The 22668-nt window shown below is 46.4% G+C and overlaps 2 protein-coding genes across 2 annotated transcripts; one reads left to right on the top strand and one right to left on the bottom strand.

Moving 5' to 3' along the window:
* The first annotated feature begins 701 nt into the window (after nucleotides 1-701).
* Nucleotides 702-9010, top strand: LOC136476269 (serine/threonine-protein kinase STY13-like). The gene is made up of 3 exons (XM_066474040.1): nucleotides 702-991; nucleotides 2032-2967; nucleotides 8327-9010. Exons 2-3 carry the CDS (start codon nucleotides 2054-2056, stop codon nucleotides 8664-8666), a joined length of 1254 nt encoding a protein of 417 aa, XP_066330137.1. The 5' UTR covers nucleotides 702-991; nucleotides 2032-2053; the 3' UTR covers nucleotides 8667-9010.
* A 407-nt stretch (nucleotides 9011-9417) lies between these two features.
* LOC136476267 (YTH domain-containing protein ECT3-like) lies at nucleotides 9418-13712 on the bottom strand. The gene is made up of 9 exons (XM_066474037.1): nucleotides 13489-13712; nucleotides 12579-12652; nucleotides 12324-12495; nucleotides 11901-11977; nucleotides 11522-11828; nucleotides 11346-11413; nucleotides 10671-11159; nucleotides 10312-10524; nucleotides 9418-10101 (listed from the first exon to the last, which is right to left on the bottom strand). The coding sequence occupies exons 1-9, from the start codon at nucleotides 13517-13519 to the stop codon at nucleotides 9748-9750; spliced, it is 1785 nt and encodes a 594-aa protein (XP_066330134.1). The 5' UTR covers nucleotides 13520-13712; the 3' UTR covers nucleotides 9418-9747.
* Nucleotides 13713-22668: the final 8956 nt, after the last annotated feature.

Genomic DNA, 22668 nt, shown 5'->3' with positions numbered 1-22668 from the left:
GTATGCCTAGAGAGTCATGGGGCACGGCCCGGACACGGGGGTGGGCAGATGGGCCGCGTTGGGGTCATGCGGACGGGGCGAGTTTATCCTTATCCTGGGTTCTGCCCGCAGGGAGAGAGAGGAGGGGTTGAGGGGAAGGAGCGGCGGACCTCTGCCTCCGCCCACGGATGTACTGTTGCCACCGTGCCTTCCACCGTCGATCATGCGTGGAGATGGATGCGTGCTGTATCAATATACAAGCATATCTTATATTATATTATCTAAAAAAATCAATACAAGCATATCTTGTACTATTTTTCTCTCTCCCAAAGGTATCTATCCATAAATAACGGCAAAATACGTGCCAGGCCCCTCATGATGCCGGTGCCGCCGCAGTCCCACCGTACGTCAGATGATGCCTTGCCATCACGTCGGATACCCTCCACCTCTCCCCTCTCGTGAGTAGCAGCGCCGGGCAGGCGGGCGTCCACCGCCCCGCCGTGCCGTTTACTTTGGCCTGGGTAGCCTGTAGCTGTAGCCTAGCCTCCGACGGGCGACCGATTTGCACAGTGACAGAGGTCCCTCGCCAACTTCCAAATGCGGCGCCCACCATCTCGCTGATCAGCTATCAGCCCGGCCACGTGGCTAACCTCCTAACTAATGACCCCCTACTCCACGGAGGCGACTCTCCACACTCTCGCTTTCTTTCTTCCGTCCTGCCTCGCCTCGCTTTGTTGATCTTTTCTCCTCTCACATTCCCCTCGCCTTCCTCCCCTAGACCCCCACCCACCGGTCACCCGCCCCCGTCGCCCCGGACTCCTCGGTCCAGCGGCGAGAGGCTCCGTCCGGTCCCGACGCCGCAACCGCAACCGCATCACACCACCGCCTGCTCCTACCGTCCGTCCGTCCGTCCTCCCTCGACCTCGATCGCACTCCACCGTCCGACCTCGTCCTCCTCCATCGACTGGCATCGGCAGCGGCGGCGGCGTGTTCCCGGTCATCTTTCCAAAGGGTGAGTGCTCTCCCTCCACACAGGTCTGCCCTCTTCCTCCCTCCCTCCCTTCCTCTTGGGGGTCCATCCACCACGGTCGGTCGAGTGCTGCGGGCTGGCGACGTCGATTTGGTGCCACCCCCGTGCCCTGCTCTCCAGGGATCCGGGGGGGGGGGGGGGGGGGGGGGGTTTCTCTGATTCAGGCTCTCGTTCATGCTATCTTGGGGGAGTCGGTTTCAGGTACCTGTCTGGGGCGTTCGATTTGGCTCCTGGAAAAGGTCTGCAGCCGCATGTTCGGTGCCAAGATTGCCATTTTAGGGGCAATTCGTTAGGGATTTGGGGTTACCTCTTTTGGACGCCGTCGAATTTTTTCCGCTTCTGGAGTTGCTATAGGTTTCCGATTCCCTTGTGTGCTCTCCCACGTTGGCGGTGGCTGGCTGGGGGATTCTAGCTCTTGCAGGCTGCAGCTAGGGAAAAATATACAGTATTATTATCTCTATCTATCAGTGTACTTAGTAATTTTAGGACATATTCAGAGAGGACACAAAAGACGCTTGTGCCCTCACTTTATTTCCTAATCCGAGGCTATTAACAACATGATTAATGGTGGTGATTGGTTGATAAATGAAAAGTATTTAATGCAAAACTGTTTTGTGTCCCCTAGAATCCCTTATATTTGTGTACAATTTTTGAATGCTTGTATGTGCTATATTATACTGCCTCCATTCAAAATTATAAGACGTTATGACATTTCTAGATACATAACTTTTGCTATACACTATGTCTAGGTACATGTAAAAGCAATGTATCTAGAAAAAGTGAGAATGTCTTATAATTTGGAATGGAGGAAGTATATATGTGTTTCTGGTCTTTGTTGGTGGGTTGGGTTCCTTCCTAAAATAGTAATTCTGATTTTATTTATGGTTCTATCTTGATGGCAGTGGAAACCTTTGTGTCTTGTAGGAATGGAATCTTCAATCCTCTGCCTTTGCTCGGCCTGTGTCTAGTAGAGGACTAATTTACCCCTTGTTTCTGACCTCAGATTTATTCCGTGGTTGCAGGTAATCAACCGCCAGGCTTTTGATGGCACAAGGCGCCAACTTCCCTGGCTTCATCAGCGCCGTGGGTGGCCATGCTGATGGCGCGAACTTTGGCGGGAACTTTTGTGACATGGCCTTCTACCAGAAACTAGGGGAGGGCTCCAACATGTCTGTTGATAGCATCAACAGCATGCAGACCAGCACGCATGGCGGATCCATCGCCAGCAGCGTTGGCTCTAACAGTGACTCCCGCACTGGCATGCTTGGCCATCCTGGTCTCAGGGGGCCTGTCATTGTGGGAAGCTACTCGGTTGGGCACAGCAGCTTCCGCCCTGGCCGGGTGTCCCATGCCTTGAGTGAGGATGCGCTGGCACATGCTCTGATGGACAACAAGTTCCCAACTGAGACACTCAAGGATTATGAGGAGTGGACTATTGATCTGGGGAACCTGCACATGGGCATGGCCTTTGCACAAGGTGCCTTTGGGAAGCTCTACAGGGGAACATACAATGGGATGGATGTTGCTATTAAGCTTTTGGAGCGACCTGAGGCTGACCCTGAGAAAGCTCAACTCTTGGAACAGCAGTTTGTCCAAGAAGTTATGATGCTTGCAACACTGAGGCACCCGAATATTGTCAAATTCATTGGTGCGTGCAGGAAGCCATTGGTTTGGTGTATTGTCACAGAGTATGCAAAGGGTGGATCCCTTAGGAATTTCTTGAGCAAGAGGCAGAACAGGTCTGTTCCGCTGAAGTTGGCAGTCAAGCAGGCATTGGATGTTGCACGCGGCATGGCCTATGTCCATGGCCTTGGGTTCATTCACAGAGACCTTAAGTCAGACAACCTCCTGATTTCTGGTGATAAGTCCATTAAGATTGCTGACTTTGGAGTGGCTAGGATTGAAGTCAAGACTGAGGGGATGACACCTGAAACTGGAACATACCGCTGGATGGCTCCGTAAGTTGATCAGACATGCTCTTTGTCCTGTTTATTTCAATCAGTCGTTATGCTATTTCAATAAGGCAAATCTGTTTTAATCTTTTTGCATTGCTACTGCTCTGGATCTTAGTGTGGAACTTTGTATCAAGCAGTACCTTTATTTGATTACAAGAATACGCAGTTTATGTGGTTGCTTACACTTTCTGTTAAATTGTTTACCTGTAACATGTTAATGACTGGTACTGTGAAAGCAAAACACCTCTACTAGTTATATTCATTGTTCCTATAATATAGTTTAATGTACTTTTGGTCTGTATTGACTGGTTATTTTTGTTTTTTATATGGGTTGTTTCTCCAAAATTAAGTTATTTCTTATTGCATGGCATGCTTTGAATAGGTGATTGTGCAAGAATGTGTTTTTGCATGCGAAATATACATGCTGCTGCTCTCCAGAACTACCACTTTATTCCATATATTGCTTAATACTTAGAAACAGTAAAGTAGCGGTGCTATTCTAGGAATCTGTATGTTCCTTCACCTTTTGGTTGTACTATTTTAAATGGATGCTAATGATTAATAACCATTGCTGCTTATGGTTGTGATTTGCATCTTTTTCTGCGTTCTTCTAAGATTATGAACTATGCATTCTTCTAGAGGTCCATAAAGTATGTGTCTTTTTAGGAGCATTTGTAAATATACTACAGATCCAACATGCTATTTTACTATTTTAGTTATATCTTCAAGTAATGTTAGCTGCTACCTGTTGGCCAAGGAAATTTGGTTTGCCTCAACTCAATATGTGAGGTGGTTTAATTCAATGTTTTATACAAGTACTTATAACATAATTATGACTTGGTTAGTGTATGAAGCATAAATAAGTAATTATGTGATGCATGGTAACATCTCTTCTAGTTAAAGCCAATTTAATTACATGTCAGAAATATGTTTTCTAGCATTTTTTTCTCACTTAGAACATCGATTTGTTTTGTTGTCTTATTAAGTGTAATTTAAATAATCATGCGATGCATGATAACATCTCGCCTAGTTAAAGGCGATTGGTGAGGAGGGAAGATTCTGATCTAGACATTAGGCATTAGGCAAAATGCAAAGTAATTGGTGGTGTTGGGGTTGGCAACCGCAGTTTATTCACCTAGCTCAGTGGTCAATTGATGCCTCCATGTTGCCAATTGAAGCCTCTTATTATCCTAATTATGCTACCTTTGCTGAATTTGTCATCCTGCGATCAGTTGCTCTAGGCTTAATTGGTGGCAGAGGCAAAGGCGAAGGGTAGTGGAGTTAAGGGTTGGCAATGCAACACCAAGAAGAGATGGGTCAATATGGGACGAAGGAAGCTTTGGTTCCATTTGGTTCCACAAATTGGGCCCAACCTTGCGGAACTGAAATGGGTAGAGTCAAGAAGAGGTGGAGCAATATCGGACAAAGTAAGCTTTGGTCGTGGTTCCATGAATTGGCCCCCCCAACAATGACCATGGTCCTTGCCATGGTGACGGCGACGATGGCTGGAAAGGAGACACCGAACGAAAGATGGACATATCACTTGCACGGTGGATAGCTAGATGTGTAAATCAATGGCAACTTCCATTTCTTTTGCAATCAAACATGATCCAGAATTTTCATGTGATTGCTATTCTGTAATCCCTTTGCAACCAAACGCAATAATTGGTATTGGGGAGCCTTATGGTGCATTTAGCACCCGATGGGTGAGGCATGTATCTAATCACGATTAAAGACGTGGATGCATCGGACCCTGTTCCCTGTAACACTAAGGGCAGATATGTCACCTCATGCCCTTGTACCTACTTGCGTTTGCATTGTCGTCGCCCTATCTGCTCATGGCCAAAACCCTGCGCCCTCCTGTATTGACAAGGGTTGCCATTGGCGAAGCATGCGGCAACACGAAAGCTTTTGCGAGTGAGGAAAAACGATTTGCCACCATTCTTGCGCTTGCACTCGATCTTGCTCTGATGACGCTCGCTCGCACAACGTCGGTGGAAGTCGTTGCCTACTCTGGGAGCACGAGTTGGGCTCGTCGCCTCGTGAGACGACGACAAGCGTTCTCTCCTCATTTAGTGAGGTAATTGTGGTTAATTTAACCTAAATGGAGAGCAAAACCACGACGTCATGTGTGCCCTAATAGTCCCTCCCACTGCCACAAAATAAACACAATGACTTGAGCGTCAAAGCTTTTCTCTCGCCCAATCTTGGAGTCACCTGTGTAGACAAGACATTGGACCGTAATTGTTGCTAGCGGCGATGCTTCACTACCATCTCCAAGTAATCTTTCTCCGAAAGCGAAGAGATGTGCTCTCCATATTTCTACTCATCGATAAATCATGACTAGTCATTGTCTAATCATGATTGGACATTTGGATGACTAGTCGATGCCAGGTGATGTGGCTTGACTTTCCAACTTGAAAACAAACCAAGGTGCTTTGCCACACTCTTGAATGAGCAAAAAGTCATTATGCAATATTGACTATTCCGTTCTTTCTTTGCAAGACTTACTTCAAAAGGGGAATCCTCAGTCGTGTTTGGGACCGCGACGTGGCCACTGCGCGGCGCGATATGGCGACCATGGCCTCCACCCCATGGCATAGAAAAGCGAGGGCTAGTTCAATCTTACGATCGTTGTGTCTCCGGCGGTGGAAAGAATCATTGATTCTCGCGATGCGTATGGCAGGATTTTCTTGATTCTCGTGGTGGGACGGCCACATATCTGATTTTAAACGGTTCCAAACACGCCCCTTAGCTAATCCTTGATAAAGGGCGTACCCAGTGCAGAGAGCTCCCGCTCTGTGCGGGGTCTGGGGAAGGGTGTCAGTGGCAAGCCTTACCCTCGCATGTGCAATGCGAGGAGACCGCGACTCGAACCCGGGACCTTCCGGTCACAGGCGGTAAGACTCTACCGCTTGCACCAGGCCTGCCCTTCTTAGCTAATCCTTGATGAGTAGTAATAATATTTGCTATAGGAAGAGAGCCAACTTGCCTATGGTAGGAAAGCTAACTACCAACAAAGGAGATGACTACAATCAACAAGTCACATTTGTAACTTGCTCCTCTACTAAATCACATGTCAGCTAGAGGTGCGACCAGATGTGCAACATGATATTGTCGTTCACGCAATGCAACCAACAAGTTATCCAAATGTCTTTAGTCATATCAAATTAGTTGAAGGCCAACCTTGGAGCTATTTGTTTCATATCTTCTATCTACTTCGTCAATAGGAACATTATTCACTCCAATTTTGAATTGATATTCAAACGAGATTCCTAAGCTCCACTTGGCTACTTAAGTAGTGTTTGGTTAGGGTATTTGTAACGTAAACGGATAACGCCGTTAACCGATTCCATTAAACCTTATTTGTTTCGGTGCCAGCCGTAATCGCTTCCCGCCGAATCAGATGCCGCCATCTGTTGCCCCTCCCACCCTGGCGTCATCAGATTGCGATTGCAAGCTACTTTTCCTTTCTCCTCTCGACTGCATCGGTGCCATCGATCCCGCATCTTCTTCGTTTACCCCCACACGCTAAAGCTTTCGCGGTGGCCTCGCCGTCGTTGATTGCTGCTTCACTAGCTAGACGCTAGCCCGAGTGGCATATTCATCGATGGTCGGTGACCCATGCCCTTGGTCAGGGTAGCTCTGCTTCCGAAGACCAAGGTAGTGAGGTCGTGCCACGCTATCCGTCCCTGTTCATGTTCAAAAGGCCTATGCATCATCTCGTTAGCATCTGATGATCTTGGCAAAGATAGACTACTGGTAACAAATACATTACATGTTTAAACCGAACAAATCTTGTTTTGACTCGTACTCTTCACATACCCTCTGTGATATGATATCGTTACCGGTAGCGTTTGCAGAGATGGAACCAAACACTACCTTAGTTAGTAAATATCCAAACCAATTGTACCTCCCATGGCAATTAAATGGCACCCTTGGTAGATGAGCATTTGTTGTCAATTCATCATTTAGTCCCTTGGCTAGCTAGATACATCACCTATGCCCATTGTGCTTATCATTCTAAAAACGGCTGACTGTTTTTTTTTTGTTGGAAAAACCATGACTAGTTATTTATGCAGCTAGCCATTTATATAGTTCTATGGTTTGAGTTTGTTGTGGCCCCTACTTCGTATTATGTAGGCACTCACTCAAGCTATTTAGCGTTATGCAACTCAACTAATGATCTTGTTTCTCTAAGATAACATTGTTCTTGTCACTAAGCGTTGTCCTCAAGCTTGTTTTCCTACCTTTTCTGTGATATCAACGGCGAAAAAAAAACGTTCCTAGCTTACCGGACAAACATATCGTGTCCACTATCCTAAATTGGCAAGTTTGGTCTTGACCAGCCAGGTAAAAGTTGCATAGGATCCAAATGTCCACGTTGAAGATGGGAGGTAGGTGAGACCTGAGAGTGGTTGCTTTATGCTTATTCCTTTGTCCTGATGTAACTGCAAAGCCCACAAACAACCTGGGTAACATGGCCTAAATCCAACCCTTGTCTCTTCCATGTGTTAGTGGAAAGCCTACTGCCCATGGGTTTGGCTCTTGGAGATATGCAAATGATGACCAGTTGCCAAAAATCGTTATAGAAATTTCAGTATGGATTGAATAGTATGACATCATTTCAACCAAATAAGTAATATAGCATTATTGGATGGTGTGAAATGACCAGAGCCCACACTATATTAAGTATTTTTTTTTATCTCTATATTAAGTATATTTTGAGTAGGAGCATTAGATTCTGACATGTTCAAATGTTCTCATTTGCCAGTTGGTTTGTCGTATATCTGCATGCATGCATAATGTAAACGTTACCCACTAAAGATTCGCATATAGGGTCCCTAGTTGTATGTTCAAATTCATTAGGTGGCTGATTTTGGTGATGCTGATGCTCTTGAGTAAATAATGCTAAGAATCTTCACATTATTATATTCCTTTTTTCATGTTTTTTCCCTTTCATGTAAACTCCTTTTCCTCTTTATTACTACTTTCTTGTCTATTGATAGCATTTTTAAAGTGTTTTATAAGGTATTGGGGGAAAAGAAAAATCTTGTGTCCAGCTTGCTTGATTCATATTAGATTTTGCTGAGTGGTAACTTAGTGAGCCACATGATCACTGCTGAACAGCCTTATTTTATTTTTCATAGGCAAGTGAGCTTGGTTGTTTTTTAGTTCCTTGGTTGGTAATATATATTTAATGTTTACTATTCCATTCTGGATGTTTTTTCTGCTATGTTAAATTGTTAACTATTCCCCCCTCCCCTCCCAAATGTCTTTGTACAGTCAGCTACTGCTTACAATTACCAAGTTCTGTTTTGTTTGTTTCCAATGTGATAGCTTGCTATTTTCCCACTTGCAGTGAGATGATCCAGCATAGGCCATACAACCAGAAAGTTGACGTCTACAGTTTTGCCATTGTCCTGTGGGAGTTGGTAACTGGGAATCTCCCTTTTGCAAACATGACTGCAGTGCAAGCTGCATTTGCTGTTGTGAACAAGGGTGTGCGACCAGCCATACCCCACGACTGCCTCCCCGCCCTTGGGGAGATCATGACCAGGTGCTGGGACGCAGACCCTGAAGTCCGTCCCCCATTCACTGAGATTGTGAGGATGCTGGAACAGGTGGAGATGGAGGTTCTGACCACTGTCCGTAAGGCTCGGTTCCGCTGCTGCGTCGCCCAACCGATGACGCTGGACTGAGTCATCCACAATCCAGGAAAAGAACCTGGAGAGGTTTAATCCTATGTATTTATAATATTATAATAGACTTGTGCTTCAGAAGCAGAAAGCTGACCCCTCAGTCTGCCTTCTGTCTTTGACATGTTATCGTAGAGTACACCTAGTTGTCATCACCAGAGTGGTTGTAATAGAGGTAGCTTTATGCTTTGACTAAATACCCTTCCGTTGTAACAAGTGCATGTTCTTGCTGCTCGCTGTTTGTGTGTTTATCATCATGCGGCAACATGTGGAAGCTTTGATGCTTCATGGTATATATAACATGAGTAACTAGCATGGATTTGTTCGTGCCTCGTAGCCTGTCGAAATTTGGTGCTAACAGAATCATTCATCTTTGCCTTGTTTCCCTCTCGTGAGGTGAGCAAATCTGTAACAGGTCATGATTACTTTTTTTTTTTGAATCTGTCATGATTACTATTGAATGTTGCTTTACGGTTTGATCTATTTTGCAACGCCACTGGATGTGTAACAGTTGCAAATGGTTTCAGGTTTGCTGCCGCAGCGGCTTTACCTGAAGGTGTTACAGAGTTCATTCATAATGTGCAAGAGTTGCTTTGAAGCATGAGTTGTGCTTTGAAGCAATGTGACCAAGGGAACTACTGCAGAACTGTACATGTTGACAGTAACAAGACGAAGATACACTAGAGAAAGGATCTCTGAAATTACACAAGGATGGAGACAATGGAAGACTCACAGTATCACATTCAACTGCAGAAAATGCAACTTTACCGCAGCATAATTCTGCAGCTTCTTATGCCTAAACCCACTAAAATTGAACAATCATTCATGGTGCGACACGAGAGGAACATGGAAGACGGAAGTAAAATAAAACAGGAACGAAGAGAACTGGGAACAATAATTTTGGAACTATGATATTGAAATTATATAACCTAAATGGAGATAAAACAAAGCCTATGATGTTGTACAACTGACACGAGCATGATCATATTTAACACAATCAACCTGCACTTTCCCCTTTCCGACCTTCACATTGCAGCATGCTATTCATCTGCTGCTCCAAATTAGCAGACAGAAGGGAAACGAATCAACTGCTTTCCTCCACAGGGCACGTGTTCAGGTTTGCACTTCCTTCAACCTTGGCAGTGGCAGCGGATCCATTTTCAGCTGAGGCACCCTCAGCTTTCGGGGTTGTCCCACTGTTCTCAGTATCCTTCAACTGGACGGCCTTAGAAAATGCATCTGATATATCGGCCACGGGACCTTGAGCCTTGGTATCCAGCAGCTTCTGAGGATCGGTGCTGGCAGGCTGCTGTTGACGTCTGTTCTCCTGCAAGGCTTTCTCCCGCTGCTCATAGAAGTCGAAATCTTCCAGGATTGTTGTCTCAGCCTCATGGCTCTTGAAGATTGTAAGCATCTGGAGGCCCTGTTCCAGCTTCACCTGTATGTTAAGGGTTGGTGAATTTATTCAGAAATGCCATTGATACTAGCAGCTTAAACAACAACAACATAGCCTTTCAGTCCCAAGCAAGTTGGGGTTGGCTACAGTTGAAACCCACCAAGAGCCCCAAGTCACGGTTCAGGCACTTCAATAGCTGCTTTCCAATACTAGCAGCTTAAACATTCAGCCAAAAAAAAATGTACATTTTACCTCCTGGGTGTCCCTGCTATTTGTGACAGGTTTATTGTCATTGTTCTCAAGAATGATGTGCCGCAGAAGGTTGTTCGGCACATCCTTAATTATGTGCCACTTCACAGGGAACTGGCCACTCCACTTATCCTGCTGCCAGTAATCAACACTTCTGTCGAAATCGACAGGTCCAATCATCTCAGCCACGCCACAGAATTGGCCACTTCCATTAACCTGGTATCAATTATGCATAAAAGAAATTACCAAAATTGGAAACACCTTAGCACATGCTAATAAAGGATAACACCCACTATGGACTGCTACTCTTATTTTTCCCATGAAGGGAAAAGCAAAAACCAAAGGAGATGAGCTGTTCTTACCGAGAAAAACAAGAAAATAGGGCAATGCTCTTCTTTCTCTTTGGCCGCGCGGTAAGCAGAATCCAGCTTCCTGTTCCCGCTGGCTGTGCTGGCCCAAACACTATACTTAATGCTCCTATGTACATGGTCCTCGGTGTAGGACTTTATTACAAAGAATTTGGCATCCTTGTACTCAGTGACAAAATCAGAGCGGTTGTACAGTTCACTATCAATCAGAGGAACAGTTTTCTCGTTTTTCTCATCTCCTGAGGAGTTCTCTGTGTCTTGTATCTTGGGTTTTGTAGCGCGTGGCCCACGGTTTTGTTCATTCATAAACTCCAGAGAGCCATTGTGACTACCAAATGGCATGCTCCCCCTTTGTTGATTGCCACTCAAGTCAAAAGTACCAAATCTGCGGCCAGCAGAACTCCAACTTGGAGTAGTGCCACCAAATTTGCTACCTTGCTGGCGTCCCTTGTAGGATCCAGGACCATACATCGATCCATGATGCTGCAACAACATACATTATCAGCATTGGACAATAAGTGGTTCGTTAACATAAACAAGTCAATTTGACTTCCACAAATAACTACTGCATGGTAAACCAAATACTGCCTCCAAATATTAAACCCCATAACAAGCAATCAAATGTAGTAAACCCATGTATGCTCAGAACCCAATTGCATGACAGCATACCATGCCAGAAGCCAGTGGTAGATTCCCTTGACCAAACAACCCAGGAGCATTATTTGGTTGTGTCGGTGCTGCAAAAGGTCAAAACATAGTTAGGCATGGCTCTAAGACACATGTTTTTTGCAGTCATAAAAAATTCGCCTGCAGCAAAACAAGAAACTTTAGAGGAGAAATGTTACCTCTGTCGAATGAGCTGAATGTATGATGATACCCTGGTGTGGGTGAATATAGAAGGCCATCAGGAAGGAAGTACTCTTGCTGCAGCATAGGGTCTCCTCCTTGGGATATTCCAGTCGCAGAGCTTGAATATCCCATGCTAGGAGAAGCTGGTGGTTGATAGTAAGGACTTGAGAAGGGATAGTGTACAGGGAAGTATTGTTGGCCATCTCCAACGGTGGAAACAGGAGAATATGCTCCATACATCATTTGGGGGTTGCTTGCATATCCAGGAGATAGCATGAGGGACTGGTTGTCATTGTAGATTCCCTTCAAGAAAAAATATTTAGAAAAAAAAAAATCAAGAGAACACAAAGAAGCTCAGCAATTCCAGCTACTTACGGGAGATACGGAATGGAGCCCCTCCATATTCACATAATGGGGATATTCCTCCCATTGTCCTGAAGGGTTCATGTATCCTACAGTAAGGGGAAGAAAAAGAACATCAAATTTAAAACACCACTCCATGAAAAGTGAAAGTTGCTGCCTTGATAAAGAGCCTAAGTCTGGAATTGAATAATACACTCAGTGCCCTCATCAGGACACGATTGATGCTTGCACAATGAATTCAAATAGAGGTGAACAAAGCAGATTACTGAAAAACTATTATCAAATGTACAACCAGTGAAAAGACAGATTTAGCCGGAAACAACAGAAACAAGATTGTTTAGAAGCTACGGATATATTTTTGTCCTGTGCTTTATGCAACAGAATTCGGAACGTGTGCTAACATTAATTAAAAAAAGGCAATGAATGTACCCTAACCTCCAGGATAGAGTGGTTGTGGCTGCGGCGCATACACATTTTGCTGGTAGAGAAAAGGCTGTTCTCCAGCTTTTCCGACAGAGCTAGCCTTCTCTGGCGGGCCTTTTGGCGATTTCAAGGAGCTAGCGCCACGTGCATTGCCTGCAGACACATTCTCTGTACCAGAAAGAATCTGTCGCAGTAGCAACATATTCATGAGCAACATTTCAAAGCATAGATGAGAAGGAAATAAACTCTAAATGGAAGCAAAATTACCTGGTCCTTGGCGTTTGGACTCTTGGAGGGGTTATTCTCAAGTACAGGTTCCGACTGCAGCGGAATCACGCTATCTACATACAAAACATAAATATAGAAGATAAGTTGGCAGCAGGAATCGTGGGAAGTTACCTTGTTGTTATGGTGCAAAACAGCCAAAAACTTAAAGACAAGCATGACACTTGTAGTAAACAGAAACAAGATCTGACAAGCTGTACAGCTCCCCAATCACAAGCATTCGGAAGCCACTACACGCACATATGCACAGGACAATCGCAGGCGTTGCAATGATCAGGCCATCAGCAGCAGCAAGCCGTGTCCCGCTGTACTACTAGTAGCTCACTCGAATACCTAGTATGTACCGAAGGTACTGAGGATCGTATCCTGCTCGTACTGGCAGCAACTTTGCCGTGCTAGTTCGTGTAAAACGGCTACGGCTACGGCTAGCAATCCCCCGAACCGTCCTCCTGTAGGCGGACATACCCCAGCAAAAAGGGGGAAAGAGCAGAAAAGACGCTATTGCCCTCGCGCGGACCTGAGGCAACGTAATCAGCACAAATCCCATTCGCCCCCTTGCTCCGCGCATCTTCTTCCACGGCTGGGTGCGAGCACGCAACCTCGAGGGGGAAAATCGCAGCTACGGGGCTTCCGCGGAGCAAAGGACCCGCAGGGCCGGAACCAATCTTGACCTAGGAGTCCCAAACAGAGCCCCCACCGGCAGCAGGGCCGGCGCCGAGATCGCAGCCCCGGCCCGGCGCGCGAATTCCCGCCGAATCCAGCGCGCAGAGCCCTTCGAGCAAGAGAATTCGAGCAGCGGCACAGCGCAATCACGACCCAGCGCAGCGGGGAGGGGAATCAAATAAAAAAGTCAAACCCCAATCGAGCAACAGCGGGGGCGGCAAGGTCTCACCTGCGGGGCCCTGGTGCGGCGCGGCGGCCATGGCGGCGGAGATCCGGGCGCGGCGATAGGGGGCGGGGGCGGGCTCGCGCGTCGGGATTGGAGTCCTCCTGCTCCTCCCGGCGAGGGTTTAAGCATCAAATTCGGGGGAAGCGAGGGGGCAGGGGAGCAAAAAAAAAGAAAAAAAGTTTGGACCGCGCGACGAGAGGAGAGGAGAGGAGGGGGAAAGAAAGAAAAGAAACCACGAGCGCCTCTGCCAACCAATGATTTTATACAGCAGCAGCGGCGGCGGCAGGCAGCAGGCGACGTGCGGCAGGTCAGGATCGGCACGTGCGTTTTTTTTTTTGGCTTGAGGTGCACGCACGCTACGGTGCTTTGCTTGTCCGGAGTTGCCCTCAGTGTTTTTTTTTTCTTTTTTATAATTATTAACTTCATATAATAATCACATTAGACATTACTCCCCCAGTCACAAAATATTTACCAGTTACTAGTAGATAAGTTACAAAAAAAAAGTTACTAGTAGATAAGAAAGTCTAGTTCATTACAAACATAGGGACTTGCTCATGAACATATTGGAGCCTTGGAGCAATACATTAGCATCATATTTAGCTAAGTAGTCGGCTACTTTATTACAATTAAATTGTATTACAGACTGAGACAATACATAAAGAGAACTCAGATTGCATGGAGTCTCTAACCTGGATCACTAAGCCGCTAATAGGACTGTTGTTTTCAGGGCACTTGCAAGCACTAATGCCTCCGTCTCTAGAATGACGTGTTGCATACTGAGTTATACAATCTCTTACATACTCCTAACAACTATAATCGCCTCAGCTTGTATAGCAGACGTCATATGACAAATATTGCCATCACCAGACCTTGACACTTCACCTTTTATGTCCTACACAACAAATTAAGTTCCGGCCACCGGTTGTTGTTTTTGTATTAAAAGCACCATCAATAATGATTTTGTAATACTCCTCCGCTGGTGGTCTCCAACTACACTTAGCAATGCTTTGAACCTCCTTCCTATTATTGTGTAGCTTCTCAAGCTCCACTAGGAAATAGGAGACTGAAGTTTGGATTTCACTTGCACATTATATTCTTCCTCATCATTTACTTTATTTCTTGTTGACCACCATCTCTAAAGTAGCACAATAACCTTCATTTGTTTGGTCTTTTCAAGTTTTCATATTTTAGCAACTACCTCCTTTCTCGATTGGCAAGATCCAAGTTCAGATCTTATATCTTTCGTGTCTAGTAATCGCCAACACTTCTTAACATTCTCGCATTTGAAGGAAGTATGTCCATAGTCGTCAAATCTTAAACATACTACACATCTAGTGTCTAGTACCACGACACCTCGCCTTGCCACATTTTTCTTACTGATAGGCTGTTATAGGCTAGCTGCCATGAAAACATCTTATTTTTATCTGGGGCTTGAAGCTATCATATTTTGCGCCCAATCAAATTCAGCCTTATTTTCACCAACACTCCCATAAGTAGAGGCATCTTGTCCCACCATTGCATCCCCCAAGTTTATAAGCAGATTTTATCGAGATCACTTTAAATCTCGCACGAATGTGATCTCAAGGTTTGCAAGTAAGCTGGAGGTGTTGCACAAGCTCTATGTATGCTCAAGTATCAGCCAAAGATGCCAAGAGAGGTAAAATGGCTAATCACCCAAGTATATATAGAGCCAACCAACCAACTAGTTGTTGCCCTCTCCACTCAGCCTTAATGAGGGCACCTGATAGCTCCGGTGGTCACCGGAGTGCACCCACCGGACTAATCTAACGGCTAGTTCCAACGGTCGAATAAACTACCAGTAGGCACTGTTCACCATCCGGTGTTTGCTTTGGTAAAGCACAAGACGATTCCGGTGAACACAACGCCCCAAGCTGCACAAAAGCAACCTTTCTAGTAGAATGTACTGGTGCGCACTCCGTATGGCACCAGACATCTCCGATGAACGGTTTTGAAAACCCCACACCTAGATTGAGGCAGCACCTGTGCATGCACTCTGGTGCACACCGGAATCCATGGTTCCCGTGCTAGAGATTGTGCCCAAGTCGGTGCTCGTACCACAAATTGATCCCCATGCTACGCCTCGAGAAGACGGCCTTGTACAACTGGCTTGGTTCGGTGACTTCGCCTAGGAGCATGAGCCGTCTCCGTCGCCTCGTGAGATGCCGACATCATCCTCTCAACTCATTGATTACTGTTCGTTTTTTTTTCAAAACTAATGTCATAGACACGGCTCTAGACTCGCGTTGTGTGTGCCCTTATGTAGGTTGTAGCACAACAATGACTAAACTACAAGAACTGTGCCATAGCACAATGATCCTAAATTTTGTTGATGGATCACTCGGCTTTCTCACGATGGTTTTTTACCCAAATCACATTGTTTTTTAAATACAGTACAAACCCAATGCTTACATATATCTATTGATGTACACACTCATTACTTTGGATGCACCCACCACTGCTGTAGAATTAGTTTTCACAAACAATATTTAGGACCTCTTCATGGATACTATTGAGTGGCATGGATACTATTGAGTGGCATGGACTAGCGCCTCTCGCCTCGTGTGTGCTTCTTCGATGTGGCTAATAGGTGAGGCCCCTGTGTCGCGTATCGCCAGCGACTAGTGCTCAAGTAGAGCACACAGATCGTAGGACCCACTTGCTGCTCTCTCTCCTTCCTCTGTTACTTATCTCCTAGCTCCATCCCTCTCTCTCCTTATCTCCCTCCCTCCCTCTCGTTTGGCCATCTTCCTCCATTAGCTACCTCGCCCCCTCCCTCTCTCCCTAGCTCAGACTCGGCGTAGTAACCCCAGCCCTTGTTGTGTTCCCGGTGCGGAGGCAGCATGGCGGCACTGCAGTCCCCGATGTGGCCTTCGACACGGAGGTGGCAACCCTAGCACGTCCCTAGCGTGGAGGTGGCACGGTGACGCTACGACCCCTGATGCTACCCTTGGCACGACGGAGGTGGTGGTTTGTGGATCTCGGTGCGGCGGTGGCCACCATCATGGCCTCGACCCTTGGCGCGTCTGTCGATGTTTCACCACCGATAGCCTACCACGGGGGTACCTGGGGCAGTATGTTCGGGCTTCGGCGTATGCTGAACTCGATGGTAAACGCAAGAGACAGTCGATTTATCCTGGTTCAGGCCCTCGATCGTAGATCGAGTAACGACCCTACGTCCAGTCGGCGTTAGCCTTTGCGTTGGATTGATTATGAAGTGTTATGTTGTACAATTGTCGTCCTCTTCTCTCAGGAGCCCTGCCCTCCTTTATATAGTCAGGAGGCCAGAGTCCTAGTCGGTTTACAATGAGATTTCCTAGTAGGATTACTTAATAGTTCTACTACTAAGATTACATAGGAAGAATCCTAGTTGAACTAGATCTTCTCTCTCCCTTGTGGGGTATCCTGTGGGTCCCGCATCGACAAGCCCCCGAGCACTTCATGGTTGAGCTCTGAAAGTCTCGCTTTGCTCCTTCAAGTCTTGTTGGGTAGGAACAAAATGTTATCTGAGTGCTTTCTAGAGTGAAACCTTGTAGCGCTTCTTGGGATCTTCGAGTGGTGAGTGCTTTGTGAAGAAAAAGTACATCCATCTGGTTGTAGCCCCCGAGCCTCTTGCTATTTGGAACAAGGAGCTGGAGGATCTTGTCTTGAAGTTGCTCTGATTGTTCGTTGAAGTTTTATCAAAAAGAACTCGAATATGGCTCGTCCCGGGTTCTTTTTGTCGTAATGTCTTGAAGTGGTCTGCGTTGAGGAAGTCTTTTGGTGACGTGCGCTTTTTCGAAGAAAAAGTGCACTCACTAAGTGTAGCCCCCGAGCCTCTTGCTATTTGGAACAAAAAGTTGGAGGGTCTTGATCCTTTATGTTGTTTGAAAATTTGTGTTCTGAAGTAGTCCCCGAGACTTGGATTATGTCATCATCCGAGTAGTTTTTGTGGCATCTTTCCGAAGCGGCCCTTTAGTCTTGGATTAAACCATCATCCGAGTAGTTTCGCAGCATGCAGCCTCCGAGCTTATGTCCGGGTTCTTTTTGGGTGAATTCTTGTCTTCAAAAAATTCTAGGGCTATGTATCCCGCAGCCCTATGCTTTCTCCGAGTTCTTCTCTTTAGAAAAGAAGTCGGATGAAGAGTCTTGATGTGTCGTCGTCGTTGTAGTCTTGAGTTTCTTGTATTCTTGGTCCTTTGTCTTTGGTTCCGAGCCTCCGGGAGTAGTTGAAATGAAGGCCGAGCTCCCTAGCTTAGTGTTGATTAAGCTATGATGCTGGCCGAGCCCCCGAGCGTATATCCGTGTTGTTTTGTTCAGGAAGAACTCGGATGTGAGGTCTTGGCGTATTCTTTGATAGTCTGCTATTGTCAGATGTAGTTGTATGGTGGTGGTTGAGTGTAAACGCCTTTTGTTCACGGGTTGTTGAAAGCTCTAGTTTGGTTTTGGTTAATTGATGAAACCCTAAGTGCTAACCTAGTTTATCAAGATGATTATGAGATAGGTAGCACTACTCCAAGTGATGAAGCAATGACGAAGATCATGACAATGGTGATAGCATGGTGATGATCAAATGCTTGAACTTGGAAAAGAAGAAAGAGAAAAACAAAAGGCTCAAGGCAAAGGTATAAAATGTAGGAGCCATTTTGTTTTAGTGATCAAGACACTTAGTGAGTGTGATCACATTTAGGATAGATAGCCGTACTATTAAGAGGAGTGAAACTCGTATCGGAATGCGGTTATCAAAGTGCCACTAGATGCTCTAACTCATTGCATATGCATTTAGGATCTAGTGGAGTGCTAACACCCTTGAAAATATTTGTGAAAATATGCTAACACATGTGCACAAGGTGTTTGCAGGGTTGAGATTCGGCGCTTTTGGAAAAATGAAATGTCTATTTTCTATTGCGCCGGATGCAAAATTCTTGGTGGTTGGCACATTTGAGCAAGGGTGAAGAAGTTAGAGTTGAAGTGGAGTTGGACGAAATGATGCTGGCGTCAGTCTACTGACCGGACGCTGGGTCACTCAGCGACCAGACGCTAAAAGGCTGTGTCCGGTCGAACTGTCAGACGGCACAGTGGCTAGGGTTGAGCACCGGACGCTGGCTGCGTCCGGTCAAGGTGGACCGGACGCGTCCGGTCGAAAAAACATGCCTCGGGGAGCTTACTAGAAACGACCGGACGCTGGGGCTTCAGCGTCCGGTCAGTTTAATCGGACGCGTCCGGTCATACTCGGGAGCTTACTGTAAACGACTGGACGCAGGGGCTTCAGCGTCCGGTCAGTTCGAAGAAGCAGCGTCCGGTCGAGGCTGATGACCGTTGAATCTGGACACGTGGCTGACATCGAGCGACCGGACGCTGAGGGCCAGCGTCCGGTCAGTCTGACCGGAGCGTCCGGTCAGAGCGTGTTTTGCCCAGTGAAGGGGTACAACGGCTCTTTTTGATGGGGGCTCTATTTATAGCCCCATGGCCAGCTCAAGGGACAACTCTTGCACATTTTCATTGACATAGCAACCTTGTGAGCTGAGCCAAAGCCCTCCCACTCATCTCCATCATTGATCCATCATCATTGTGAGATTGGGAGAGAATCCAAGTGCATTGCTTGAGTGATTGCATCTAGAGGCACTTGGTATTCGTGTTGCGCTGCGGATTTCGCTTGTTTCTCTTGGTGGTTGCCACCACCTAGACGGTTGGAGCAGCGGTGAAGGATCAGCACGAGTTGGTGATTGTTCGTGGCCGCCTTCGGTGATTGTGAGGGGAGTTATACCTTCTCCGGCGGAGCGCCGAAAGGTAACTCTAGTAAATTGCTCGTGTCATTGAGTTACCTCACTTGTGGGTCGGTTCTTGCGGTGTCCAATCGTGTGGACGAGGTTTGTGAAACACCTCTTAGCCGCCGAACCACCAAGTGTTGGTCGACACAACGGGGACATAGCGTGTTGGCAAGCACGTGAACCTCGGGAGAAAATCGATTGTCTCTCTTCTTTGTCATTCTCCCGGTGATTGGCTATATATTCATCTTATGATTGGTTCATCCCCTACACGTCGGTATAATCACTCTACTCACTCATTTACATTCTTGCAAACTAGTTGATACAAGCTCTTTAGTGTAATTAGAATTGAGAGCTTGCTTTATTATTTACATTCATCTAGTTGAGCTCTTTAAGAGTAGCAAGGTTGAGAGCTCTTAGTGAGTAATTACATAGCTAGTTTGTGTGCCTAAGTATTCATTGCAACTAGAATTGTTGGATAGGTGGCTTGCAACCCTTGTAGAGCTAGAGCAAGTTTGCATTACGCTATTTGTCATACTAATCAAATTGCTCTAGTTGATTTGTAGATTTTTAAATAGGCTATTCACCCCCCCTCTAGCCATATTAGGACCTTTCAGTTGTACTGTGCTGGTATATTCTTCCGAATATGCCCGTCTTCGAGTACTGTTTCCTCTCGCCTAAGTCATCCATTATTGAGTCCTATCTTTTCACTGTGTCCTTTGTTAGGTTTATTTCGTTGATACTCCTAGTCCATGTGCGTCGCTCCTTTGGTCTATAAATACTGTCTCGGAGTGCTTGTTTTCATCTATTGGATATTCTGTTGAAACCTTCGTGGTCATGAACATGGTAGTTTGTGAAGTAGAGCAGCCCCCGGGCATATTTTGTAGTTCCTGTGTGTCTTGTCGTAGCTGGAGGAAGTCTTGTGATAGGGATTAGAGGTAGGCTAATCCCGCGACAGCATTGTGCCAGGATGTACGTGGTGGTAGTTGGAGGAAGTCTTGTGATGTGGGCTTCGTTTCTTCATTTGGCAGTTCTGGGTTGATCCTCGTCGCCTATCTTGAGACTGTCCGGTGCAGATCAACACTATATCCAGCATCACATCGGTCTTGGGTAGATAGATGCCCACCGGCCTTCTCTGCTCCATGTTGTCTTGCCGTGCTGCCGATTTCCGCCTTGGGTGCACTGCGTCCGTCCTTTGAAGAAAACAGTGTAGCCGATGGCGGTTTGTCCTTCCGAGTAGCAATTTGGGACACGTAGTCGTTCTAGAGCCTAGCCGTGTCCGTGTTCCTCTTTGCTACTTTGCTTTTCGTGGTGCCGAGTTCGTCGGGTCTTGTAAGGTTTGTAATCTTCTATTTTTGAAGTCGCTTGTAATGTAACGAATCTTGTCTTCTTAGTTGTCTTTGACTTTCTGTTGTGATCCCTGTCGTTCATGAGGCTATCGAGTTAGCCTTTCGTTCTTCTCGGTTCGACGAGTTGTTCTTGTAGTTATCTGATAATCCTGCTGTGGTGTTGTGCGGATAAGTCTGAAATCTGCCCGTTGGTTTGTACCGTTGTGTGGATTCGTGCCTCCATCATTTTAGCTGCGTCGGTAAATGGACCGTTGCGTTTCCACGCTGCGCTTAACGGGCCTTATGGGCCGTTTGTATCGTTGAGAAATCTATTTAAAGACCCTTTATCTTCCTTTCCCTTGTCATCTAGCTCTTGCTTTTAAAACCCTAGTTCTCAGAAATCCGCCGCCGTCGTCGTCGCCGTCACCCGAGCACCATCATCCTAGCTTCATCTTCCTTAGTGCCTTTTTTGCTTCCGCCAGTTCATGGGAAAGAAGAAAACCGCAAGCAAGTCTCAGGCGACCTTCGTAGATGAGGAGTCATCCCTTTCTTTGATCGAAAACCAGGAGTTCGTGGCTATGAGGGCTGCTCAGAAGGTTTGGCCGGCTCCAACAACAAGCGAAGACCAGCTGCGCGAGCTCGTTAGCGATGGCTTGATCCAAAGCAAAGTCATCGCTGAATGGAGAGTTCTAGGCGAGCATCGGGTTCTAGCTCTGGGTCCTGGTGAGATTGTCCTCTTCGTTTCCTTTGTCCGCGCCGGACTTTGCCTTCCCGCTTCCGCTTTCCTTCATCAGTTTCTTGGTTATTACGGGGTTAGTCTGAACCACCTAACCCCCAATGCCGTTCTCCATCTTTCTATTTTCGTTCATCTTTGCGAAGCTTTCCTTGGAATCCCTCCTTCTCTGTCTCTTTTTCGCTTTTTCTTTCGTCTGAAACCTCAACCCCGCCGTGAAGAAACCAGCATTCTTGGCGGTTGCGGGATTCAGTTTCGCCAGGGTCTCAAAATTAAGTTTTTTGACTATGACCCGGTCGATTCTGTAAAAGATTGGCGTGCCGAGTGGTTTTACGCTGCCAATTTGATCCCTTCCCTTGTCGTCCATTCCGGATCTGGTCCTGTGGTGAATGACTGATGGGACAAGAAGCTTGAGTCACCTGCTGAGATTCAAGTGATTCAGCCACTCCTTGATAGGATTAGCATGCTGAAACAGCAGGACTTGACCGGCTTTGGTATTGTCTCGAGCTTTCTCCGTCGCCAGGTTCAGCCTTTGAAAGAGCGGGAGCATCTTGGCTTTGAGTATTCTAGGGCCGAGGATCCTTCACGCATGGTCCCAGCTCTTGAGCTGACCGGTGAGGAGGTACTCGAGCGTCTCCAGAAGATGCTGAAAGGAGTGAGCATCATTCCTCCTGCCGTCCCTGAGTACTCGGCCAACAACCCGCCCCCGGCTGTGAGTTGCCTATTCTCCTTTTTCTTTTTATTTGAGTTCTTTAAGTACTCTTTCTGCGTCCGTTCTTGCTTAGTTTTCCTTGTCTTGGTGTTTTTGTCTTTTTCGTAGGTGCTTGGGCGGAACTTTGTTGATCCGATCCCCTTGATGTTCTCCCTGCTGTGGCGGAGGCTGGGGATCGTTCAGCCGGTACTTCTGCAATTAGTAAGTCTCAAACTTTACAGCCCTTCCTGGGGTCTCTTTCAGATTTGATGATGTATATGAAGAGTATGTTCCTCGTCTAGGTCCCTCGCGGTCCTCGCAGTGTCCCGAAGAGGGGGGCGAATGGACGGGTCCTCATCTGGCTTGCCTGTCTCCAAGAAGCCTCGCAAACCAAGTACTCTCCCTCAGGTACTTCCAGTTGTTGCTAGCATGCTCTTAGGTGAGCACATTTAGTATTCCTTGTTCTTTTATTTTCATGTTTCTCTCTTGAACCGAGTACTTTTCATCTCTTTTTCAGCGGGTGCTCTGGTTTCGCTGGCTGAGGAAGAAGAGGATGATGAAGTTCCTCTCATCATGCGGCGGTGAGTCGTTTTTCATATTCTTGTCGGCTTGAATTTTTCCTCTTTGTTTTTAATTTTAGTCTTGAACTTTTTGAAGTAATCGGAG

The sequence above is a fragment of the Miscanthus floridulus genome, chromosome 8 (assembly GCF_019320115.1).
Source record: "Miscanthus floridulus cultivar M001 chromosome 8, ASM1932011v1, whole genome shotgun sequence".
NCBI classification, from domain to species: Eukaryota; Viridiplantae; Streptophyta; class Magnoliopsida; order Poales; family Poaceae; genus Miscanthus; species Miscanthus floridulus.
Note: the sequence above shows the minus strand (reverse complement) of the source record. Positions and strands in the feature narration are given on the sequence as shown.